The sequence below is a fragment of the Oncorhynchus mykiss genome, chromosome 12 (assembly GCF_013265735.2).
Source record: "Oncorhynchus mykiss isolate Arlee chromosome 12, USDA_OmykA_1.1, whole genome shotgun sequence".
Lineage (NCBI taxonomy): Eukaryota > Metazoa > Chordata > Actinopteri > Salmoniformes > Salmonidae > Oncorhynchus > Oncorhynchus mykiss.
This window is the reverse complement of record NC_048576.1, coordinates 85896701-85907720: the sequence shown is the minus strand read 5'-3', so window position 1 is coordinate 85907720 and position 11020 is coordinate 85896701. Positions and strand designations below refer to the sequence as shown.

Sequence of the window (11020 nt, the reverse complement as noted above, 5' to 3'; positions counted from 1 at the left end):
CATAACTGTTTCTTTCACTGGGTTAGAGTATGATGGAGTGACACCAGATGGAGACAGAGATAGAGAGGGTGTGTGAGAGAGAGAGAGAGAGAGAGAGAGAGAGAGGCCTATGGCAACAGAGAGAGAGATAAGAGATACAGAGATAAGTTAGAGATAGGCCAATGCCCATGGCAACACAGGGAGACCTATACAGATTGACATTCAGTATTACATTGCAGTTCTGATCCCATCTGACCCTGAATCACATCGGCAGCCTGATGCTCAAACCCACATGTTCATCAGCCATAGACAGTCACAAAGATCCACGTAGAAACAGACACATTACTGGCAGATGTGTCATTTTAACCCACAGCCAATCAGAGACAACAATACTCCCTGTTTGGACAGAAACAAGGGACCTGATTGGACGATGTCGCCTTATGCAGTTTAAGAAAAGAGAGGAGAGGACAGGAAGTTAACGGAAGGGCAGAAGGAGAAAGGATGCTTTTTGGTATTGATGCGAGTGGAGATTTCTGCAATAGCTGTTGCTATAATTCATGCTCATATCAAAAGATCCAAAATGCTTGTTCTAGTTAGTTCATCCTGGCATTACAAGGACTCCTTACAATGCTAAAAGATAGAAAATGTCTGCCTGTGATTTAAACGTGTTAAGAGCCTATCAATATTTGCCCTTTGCATCTGAGTCCCCAACATGTTCTGGTTTTCAGCTGAATGGAAAGAGAGCCTGTGACCCAACTTCCTCTTTCGGAAGTTAACAAGGTGACACTCCATCTAAACTCCTCCTCCACATTTACTGGATTGGTTGAACATTGCAGAAGAGAACCTCCCCCGGCAGTTTGTTTTCTTCTCGTCAAGACCAGTATGTATGTAGGGGAGGTCATTTCAGCCGTTTATTTTACGCCTGCTTCATTAGGTTAGCAGCACATAGACAATACATAAATAAGAGAAACATGTACAGGACAGTATTCCTAAGCAGAGTTCAGGACATGTAAATAAATAAGAGAAACATGTACAGGACAGTATTCCTAAGCAGAGTTCAGGACATGTAAATAAATAAGAGAAACATGTACAGGACAGTATTCCTAAGCAGAGTTCAGGACATGTAAATAAATAAGAGAAACATGTACAGGACAGTATTCCTAAGCAGAGTTCAGGACATGTAAATAAATAAGAGAAACATGTACAGGACATTATTCCTAAGCAGAGTTCAGGACATGTAAATAAATAAGAGAAACATGTACAGGACAGTATTCCTAAGCAGAGTTCAGGACATGTAAATAAATAACATACCAGTAGATGGACTGCTTGCATATTGTATGTTGTGATAGTATAGTAAATATCTGAGGAGAACACGATGTTCAGGAAAACTGATGCAGCTGTTTGGACTTTTGGTCCTGTGTGTGAGAACAGTATTTTATAGCCTAAGGATAGATTATATTATACTGCCATCAAGTGGACAAAGGGACTCATTACCAGTTGGCATGGCTGTATCACAGCTCACATTGTCTGATCGCAATGCAAGAAAACAATTTACATTGAAAGAGGCACCGAACCGAAAGGACATAGATTTCCTCAAAGTCCAACTAGCTATAGAGATGTATTTCTATCGCCACATCCATCAATAAGAGAGCGTGAGAGAGACAGAGATGTCTGATCTCAGTGTTGTGGAGTGCTGCTCTGTTTTGGAGGCCATCTCAGTCAGCTACGTGTGTTGATAGTCATTCCTGCTGTGTGCTCAGTGTCAACCAAGATCAAACACCTGCACCGGAAGTGGGTCACACTCTCTCTCCCTCTCTCTCACCCTTCCACACCTCTATCTCTCTCGTTTGCTTTTTCCCTCCCTCTCCCTCTCTGGTTCTGTCTATTGCTTCTCCATCTCTATCTCTATATTTTTCTCGCTCTCTATCACTCCCTCATTCTCTATCCACCCCTTCTCACCCTCTGTCTCTCCATCTACCCCTCTCTCTCTCTCTCTCTCTCTCTCTCTCTCTCTCTAGGTCTCAGACTCAGAACTACCTGGCAACAGAACTCCTCTCATCTTCGACGGATGACTCCCGCTATGTCATCAATACTATTCACCAAATAGAACGGTGTGTGTGTTCTGGGCTAACTGCAATGGCTTTTACGTTAAGCTGGACTCTGCTAGGGGGATCCAGAGCAGGTTTTCTGCTATCATCGTCATTATTATGATTTTGCCAGGATTTCAGAGATCCATTGCTTCATATCATTGCTATGACATCATTGCATGATACCTCGCAATTTCTTCTGACTGAGCAATGATGACAGAAGGATCCATTTGAATATCCTTTGATAGCATGAGTCATGGTCGAAATCCTTTGGATGTAAATAGTCCTACACTCGTTATGTCCTTCTTCCGAATCAGTCAGTTTAAGAATCATCAGATGATCCAGGTTGGATGTGATTGGTAAAAGATGAGTGAACCACATTGTAACACCTGTAGCAGTTGTGTCTTGTGTCCCTGACATGTAAATCCTCTACATCATCAACAGGGGTCAGTGTTTCTACCTAGAATAAAGCAGATTAAAAAAACTGCATTACAGTGTTAATGTTTTTAAAACTGTAGCCTATACCCAAACACAATAAATATGATCTGTATATTAAGGAATGAGTCAAATAATGTGTAAAGCATTTTCAGGCTGAAATCAGAGAGGTTCTCATCAGAGCATATAAGACTAGCCTAGTTTGAATGCATCCATCTTGAAAATAATCTATTGCCAGAAATGTGTTTTCAAAGTGGCCATGATTTTGTTTCCATGGCTACCAAGAGATGTGTGTGCCTCTAAGCAGATCTTGTGTTACTATGGTCTGTTTGGTCTGTGGGTTCAAAGTGAACTTGAGCCTGACATCTCTGTCTAGGTCCTGACTAGTTCCGTACGTAACACTTGTCAACAGCCCATAATGAAAGTGGTCTTTTCCTCCTGGCCTCTTTTTCATTAGCAGCTTAGGGGTTCAGGGGTCAGCCCTGTGCTGTGTGTGGGCCCGAGGGGGCAAACGGGTGAGGGGCCCACCCTGGGAAAACCTTCTTGACTCTTTATCGTTTATTTCCCTGTCCCTCTTTCTGATCTAGTCCCAGTCACAGTGTCAGCCTCGGATCAAGCCCCAACACAACTAGTACCTCCCTACCCCAGTCCCAACCCTAACCCCAACTCCAGCCCCCAGCCGTAACCCCAACTCCAGCCCCCAGCCGTAACCCCAACTCCAGCCCCCAGCCGTAACCCCAACTCCAGTCCCCAGCCGTAACCCCAACTCCAGCCCCCAGCCGTAACCCCAACTCCAGACCCCAGCCGCAACCCCAACTCCAGCCCCCAGCCGTTACCCCAACTCCAGCCCCCAGCCGTAACCCCAACTCCAGCCCCCAGCCATAACCCCAACTCCAGACCCCAGCCGTAACCCCAACTCCAGACCCCAGCCGTAACCCCAACTCCAGCCCCCAGCCGTAACCCCAACTCCAGACCCCAGCCGTAACCCCAACTCCAGACCCTAACCCCAGACTACTAGCTGTATACCCTAGCCCAGGGACCAGCTCCAGACCCTAACCCCAGACTACTAGCTGTATACCCTAGCCCAGGGACCAGCTCCAGACCCTAACCCCAGACTACTAGCTGTATACCCTAGCCCAGAGTCCAGCTCCAGACCCTAACCCCAGACTACTAGCTGTATACCCTAGCCCAGGGACCAGCTCCAGACCCTAACCCCAGACTACTAGCTTTATACCCTAGCCCAGAGACCAGCTCCAGACCCTAACCCCAGATTACTAGCTTTATACCCTAGCCCAGGGACCAGCTCCAGACCCTAACCCCAGACTACTAGCTTTATACCCTAGCCCAGAGACCAGCTCCAGACCCTAACCCCAGATTACTAGCTTTATACCCTAGCCCAGAGACCAGCTCCAGACCCTAACCCCAGATTACTAGCTTTATACCCTAGCCCAGAGACCAGCTCCAGACCCTAACCCCAGATTACTAGCTTTATACCCTAGCCCAGAGACCAGCTCCAGACCCTAACCCCAGATTACTAGCTTTATACCCTAGCCCAGAGACCAGCTTCAGCCTTTTACCCCAACCTAAGCCCTATCTCCAGCCCTACATCCTAGCTCTAGCTCTTTCCCTTTACCCCAGTCCCAACTCCCAGCCTCCAGCCCTGGCTTCAGCCCAGCCAGCCAAGTCAAAAGTTCAAATTCTGCTTTAAACACAGCCCTGTCTGTGGGCCTATCACCTCCCCCCGCGTCGGGTCAGAGCGTGGCTGGAGAGGGAGCGCTGAGATGAGAGAGAGACAGACTGCAGGGTGCCCATCTGATGGAGAGAGAGAGAGAGAGAGAGACAGACTGCAGGGTGCCCATCTGATGGAGAGAGAGAGAGAGAGAGAGACAGACTGCAGGGTGCCCATCTGATGGAGAGAGCGAGAGAGAGAGAGAGACAGACTGCAGGGTGCCCATCTGATGGAGAGAGAGAGAGAGACAGACTGCAGGGTGCCCATCTGATGGAGAGAGAGAGAGAGAGACAGACTGCAGGGTGCCCATCTGATGGAGAGAGAGAGAGAGAGAGAGCATGCATCACTCCATCCCAACTCCACTTTGCTTTCCCGTTACGGCCCCTTCATCTAACCCCTCACTTCCCCCTCTCCCCCCTCCGCATAGCCCCTTTACACAGATGTGTCCAGCCGAGGGTGAGAGGGAGATGGCCTACATCCTTTCCTCCCCCTCTCCTCCCCCCTTCCGTCAGCCCCTCACACATGAAAGATCTGAGGGCCAGTGGGTGGTGGGTGGAGGATGGAGGGCCCAGCCAGACCCAGACACAACACAGGGCCGGCCAGGCTGCTCTCTTCTCCGTCCCCCTGGGCTCAGCAGCCCTTCACAGCTGGGATGGAATGTGACCTGCTCCAGATTTAATGCCAAACTTGGCCCTCCATGTGAAGGGGGGATGAGGAAAGAGGGTGGAGGAAGATAGGGGGCTGGTATAAACTAGAAAATGACACGCACACATGCACAATTACGCTTGCCTGTGAACATACAAATACACGCAGACAGACAGACAGACAGGCAGACAGGCAGACAGACAGACAGGCAGACAGGCAGACAGACAGGCAGGCAGGCAGACAGACAGACAGACAGACAGACAGGCAGACAGGCAGGCAGGTAGGCAGACAGACAGACAGACAGACAGACAGACAGACAGACAGACAGACAGACAGGCAGACAGGCAGACAGGCAGACAGGCAGACAGGCAGGCAGGCAGACAGACAGACAGACAGACAGACAGACAGGCAGACAGGCAGACAGGCAGGCAGGCAGACAGACAGACAGACAGACAGACAGACAGACAGACAGACAGACAGACAGACAGACAGACAGACAGACAGACAGACAGGCAGGCAGGCAGGCAGGCAGACAGACAGACAGACAGACACCTGCTGTCAGTCATTTTACAGGTATAGAAGCATAGCGCAACACAGAGATAAGAAGTGGATATTCTTTCAAAGGTTCATTTTTATTTCTTTACCATTGTGTTATGAACATCTTTATCATTTGGATTTACAAAATAACATAACATAAGTCTGTCCATTATTGAATTGGGTGTAGCTCTAAAAGGAGGGGATAAAAAATAAATAGGATGTTAAGAACAGAAGTTCATATACTGTATAAGCAATCATGGACTACAAAGTGGTTTCTAGTGGAATCAAAGGAGTTGTTTGATCCACGAGCTTTACGTGACATTATCGTGAGCTCAAGCACTCAGAATATATATTACAAAATGTCTCTTTCAGGATACCATAGATACTTTAAGTCAACATAATATAACATTCATATTAACCAAGGCACAGAGTTTAGCTATCTGTCAGGCATTAGTACATTCATACCAAGATAAAACATTTGAATTCAAAATATTATTCAAAGAGACATTTTAGTTTAACTAAAATATTTCCAAGGTAAGCGCTTGATATAAGTCACCACTACAGTACTACATGCGGACAATTAGCTCTCCTTTCAGAAAGTGAATCCACACAAAGTATAAATCTGTCGTTGTTTTAAATATACAGGTACCTCCAGCCATTTCCATAGTACAGAGGAGCCCCAACACTTAATGTCCAAACTTCAGAGTGAAGGAGAGAGACGAGAATCTGGAATCAGCTAACAGCAGCCGTCATCTGAGAAAGTCATGGATCTTCTAGATATCTACTGTATATGGGGAACATCTGAGTGAAGGAGATAGCCAGTGGAAAATATGACAAAATGCATACAAAATGTGTCTTCTGTGGAAACTAAAGAGAAGGTCATGGGTAGGGAAACAGCTTGTCGGATCAGTGTTAAGGTATTGGTTCAGTCCCCACCTTTAGGAGAAGGAGAAAGCAATAATCAACCAAAGCCATCATCCGGCTACTGAATGGTAAGAAACTTTGAAAAAGTCCCAGTCTACTCTTCTAGATATCTTCCCTACTGGATAGTGGGGAAATCTCAGACAATAGCTACTACTGGATGCTAGAACCAGTTTGCTTTTCTTGATATAGACAGCTCTTGTACAGGATAGTGGGGATCTCTCAGAGAGTAACTACTGGTTTGTTGGGAACTCTTTGAGAAAATCACAGGTCTTCTTGTGAATGACCTCTCGGAGCTTCCTGACCCTGCGTGCGGTGGAGCTCCCCACGAAGCTGTCGGGCTGCAGCACGGCCATGCCGTTGTGGACGTCTCCCATGATGATGAGCTGCCCGTTGGCCATGGTGATGTTGGGGCACGGGCAGTTCCAGTCCATGTTCATCAAGGTCACCTCCAAGGGTTCCTGGCCGAAGAACTTGAGGCCCATTTTCTCGTCCTTTAGGATCTCCTCCACGGTGATCAGGGCGTGGCCCGAGTCCTGTTCTTCAGGCAACTCTGTCACGCGCCCCAGGATGATGAAGTCGCTCTTGCAGAAGCTGGTCACCATCTTGCCCCGCGGTTTACACATCTTACAGTTATGGTTCTTCGGAAAAGGACACATCTCCTCGCAGGCCTCTTTGGATTCAAAGTTGTTTTCATTGCCTCCACAGCCGCCCCAGATGAAGGACTGGCACTGTTTGAGGGTGCTGCTGTAGGCCCAGCGGGGCTCGTAGGCCTTACAGGGTCCCTGCAGGCTGGGGAGAGAGCAGGGAGCCGACAGCTCTGCCCCGCACGACAACATGCATGTCTCGTAGCTGTCAAAGTGGTTGCGGTTCTTGTTGCACTGGCTGTAGGTGAAGGTGAAGCAATTGTTCCTCTTGGCTTCGTAGTACCAGCTTATGCTCTCCTCCCCACAGTCGTCACTGTCCGGCCCCTTCAGGCACTCTTCGGCGGGGAATGGGAATGGGTTGGTGGCATTCCCTACCTCACCCTCCTTCTGGCCCGTGTCTCTCTGGATCACCGACAGTGGGTAGTGGGAGGTCACAGCCCCCCCCAGGTTTTTGGCCGTGCAGGTGTAGATGCCGGCGTCCTGTTGCTGGGCATTGTAGATGACCAGCTGGCCGATGTTGGTGACCACTACGTTCCCCTGCACGTGATTGGGCCTCATCACTGTGTTCTCCTTGCCCTCCAGCTGCTTCTCCCAGGTCACCTCCGGACTGGGCTTACCTGACACTTCGCACAGGAAGCTGGCTGTCTCGCCCACGAACACAGCCTGCTGAGTGGGGTTGCTGAGCATCATTGGAGGATGGATGTCAGCCGGGGGGGTGGTCTCAAGGAGGGCAGTGGTTGGCCGCAGGGTGGTCTCCATGGGCAACGGGCTGGTGTTTGGCCAGGTGAGGTGGTACCTGCAGAGGTGATGTCAGAGAGAGAAGAATAGATGAGTTACCACAGTAATGTAATCTACCTTGAGCTGGGTGTGTGATAGACAAAGGTTGGTACAAGAAACTCAAATGCATAAAACAAAAGCTAAGTGAAACGCTAGATTGAGTGAGCATTACTCCTGTGTATCTACAGAGGAATACAGATCTCATACAAATACAGACATATAGGGTTATTATGTCTACAGTTATAATTCAGAATCCCATCTATTCATTTTCAGTTCCTGTTACCATAGAGATGGATATCAACATAACAAAGCAGTCATAGCACAACAAAACAGTAAACACCACAGTCTATTCAGAACTTTTCTATTAACGTGATTAATATGGGAGTCTATACATAGATGTTTCCTGTTTACCTGCAGGTGACCACAGAGATAGAGATGCCCTTGGAGCAGGCCTCTGCATCCATGTAACACTTGTTGTAGTAGGTCATACCGTCTGAGGCACATGTGAAGTGGGGCTCTCTCTCACAGCGGTCCCGGCACTTACACACGGGCTGGCCCTCCCAGATGTCACACTCGGAGCCCTGCTGCGTACACATGAACTTGTCACACTTGACCCCTTTTGGCATGCCAACCGGCCCCTTCTTGCCCTTAATGTCCATGTAGCGCGCCGCCACACAGCTCTTGTTCCCACACACGTTGTTGCAGCATTTCTCAAAGTTTTCACAGTCCTTGGGGGTGATAGGGGATACATGGGAGGTGTTCTGTTAGGATCAGCATGTTTCAGTTCATTATGCACTCAGGGAACATATAGGATGTTAAGGAACTTGAGAGTGATGCACTTTCTAATGTAATGAAACAATACTATGCAATGTGAGGTTGGTATTGTAGGCTATACATTTTACATGCTTACTTCTCAATATCTCATAATGCAGAGTAATTAAAAGTTATTAGATTCAATAGTCATGGGTGGCAGGTAGCCTAGCGGTTAAGAGTGTTGGGTCAGTAACTGGTATGGTCAGGTAGCCTAGCAGTTAAGAGTGTTGGGTCAGTAACTGGTATGGTCAGGTAGCCTAGCGGTTAAGAGTGTTGGGTCAGTAACTGGTATGGTCAGGTAGCCTAGTGGTTAAGAGTGTTGGGTCAGTAACTGGTATGGTCAGGTAGCCTAGCGGTTAAGAGTGTTGGGTCAGTAACTGGTATGGTCAGGTGGCCTAGCGGTTAAGAGTGTTGGGTCAGTAACTGGTATGGTCAGGTAGCCTAGCGGTTAAGAGTGTTGGGTCAGTAACTGGTATGGTCAGGTAGCCTAGCGGTTAAGAGTGTTGGGTCAGTAACTGGTATGGTCAGGTAGCCTAGCGGTTAAGAGTGTTGGGTCAGTAACTGGTATGGTCAGGTAGCCTAGCGGTTAAGAGTGTTGGGTCAGTAACTGGTATGGTCAGGTAGCCTAGCGGTTAAGAGTGTTGGGTCAGTAACTGGTATGGTCAGGTAGCCTAGCGGTTAAGAGTGTTGGGTCAGTAACTGGTATGGTCAGGTAGCCTAGCGGTTAAGAGTGTTGGGTCAGTAACTGGTATGGTCAGGTAGTCTAGCGGTTAAGAGTGTTGGGTCAGTAACTGGTATGGTCAGGTAGCCTAGCGGTTAAGAGTGTTGGGTCAGTAACTGAAAGGTTGCTGGTTTGAATTACTGAGCTGTCTAGGTGAACAATCTGTTGACAACAAATGTAATATTGTGGGCATATACACCAGTGTCTGCTATTTCCAAAACTGTAGTCTATGAACAAGTATCTGATATAGGAGATATTCAATCTAATTCAAAGAGAAATTCAGAAATAAACAACAGAGGCAATGTGGTCACAATTTAATTTGAATGGCCAAAAACAGTGCGCAGTGCGCATGTCCCACTTATCTCCACCTTTCATTCCATGAATTAAATTGCAGAAACTTTATGTAGAGAAACTTTTGACAGAATAAAGTGTCCCCTATTTGTCTCCAGCCCGCGAGGAAAACTGATCCCAGAAACTCACCCGGTCCAACTCGCACTCGCGCATACAGGTGCTCATGGCGTCCACCCACAGGTTGGGGTTCATCTCGTTGGGGCACATGCCCGCGTGAGAGTACACCACTTTGTTGGGCATGGACATTGGCATCGCTTTCACCCTCACACAGCTGTCTATGATCAGGAGCAAGACGTAGCACTGTCCAAAGAGAAACCAGATCCATCGAGGAAACAACATCCACCACATATCCAGCGCGTAACGGGACTTTCACAAGGATCCCGAAGAAATAAAACAAGATCCGAGGAGCGTCGAAGTTAGCAAATTTTCCCGATGAGTGCAAAACTATTAAATGGTCATAAATGACAAAGCCAAAGGGAGAAATTAAGTTGAAATGTAAAGTAAAATGTGATTAAACGGTCAGGAAGACGTGTGGTCAGTGCGGAGTGTTGCTGCAGTGAAGAACTCCGTCAGTCCGCTGGTCAACGTTTAATAGTCTGGAGAGATTAGGTGGTATTTGAACCCTATTACTTAAAATCTAACTACATGAATTACAGTGGCTAGTCTACCCCGACAGCAAATCCCAGGCGAGTTACAGTTCTGATGAACATATTCAAAAGTCCGTAGCAGCAGCAGGCTCGAGCAGGGACCTCCGGCAAAATACCTGTGCTGTGCGCGTGTGGTGCGCAAGGCGCGTGTTGACACCTTTCCCCCCTTTGTGTGAATAGTTGGACCACCTTCATTGTAGCCCACTATGCAGTACTGTAAATGTGGAAAACATACTGTGGTAACATAAAAACCAATTATATTCATACTGATACAATTATTTTTATATTAGCACAATATTTACTCTTGTGTTGATACACATTTAGATATTTGGATAATAATATCTAAACAGTTAACTATCTGGATCAATATGGCCTTATTGAACACATTGCATAGTGCTTTTTTCAACCTTTCCCAGGAGTGGGTTTACATCTTCAGAGATGAATCAGTAAAACCATGTGGAATGAGCTGAATACATCCATAATACTTGCCTGGGGAAGGCAAGGGTCGAATTCTTGGAGATCTTTGCTCTGAGACTTCTCTCCTGCTACTGTAGGTTATATGATACTCGGTGGAATGTAGCCTAGCAGTTAGCGCATTGGGCCACTAACCGAAAGGTCGCTAGTTCAAATCCCAGAGCCGACAAGGGACGTGCTCTTGAACAAGGGACTTAACCCTAAAATCTCCAGGGTTGCCATAGACAATGGTTTTCCCCACTCTCCAAGGGTGTCTC

General features: G+C 47.5%; 1 protein-coding gene across 1 annotated transcript; it reads right to left on the bottom strand.

Moving 5' to 3' along the window:
* Positions 1 to 5491: 5491 nt before the first annotated feature.
* Positions 5492 to 10466, bottom strand: LOC110538730 (WAP, Kazal, immunoglobulin, Kunitz and NTR domain-containing protein 2). The gene is made up of 3 exons (XM_021625688.2): positions 9772 to 10466; positions 8169 to 8485; positions 5492 to 7776 (listed from the first exon to the last, which is right to left on the bottom strand). Exons 1-3 carry the CDS (start codon positions 9988 to 9990, stop codon positions 6567 to 6569), a joined length of 1746 nt encoding a protein of 581 aa, XP_021481363.1. The 5' UTR covers positions 9991 to 10466; the 3' UTR covers positions 5492 to 6566.
* Positions 10467 to 11020: the final 554 nt, after the last annotated feature.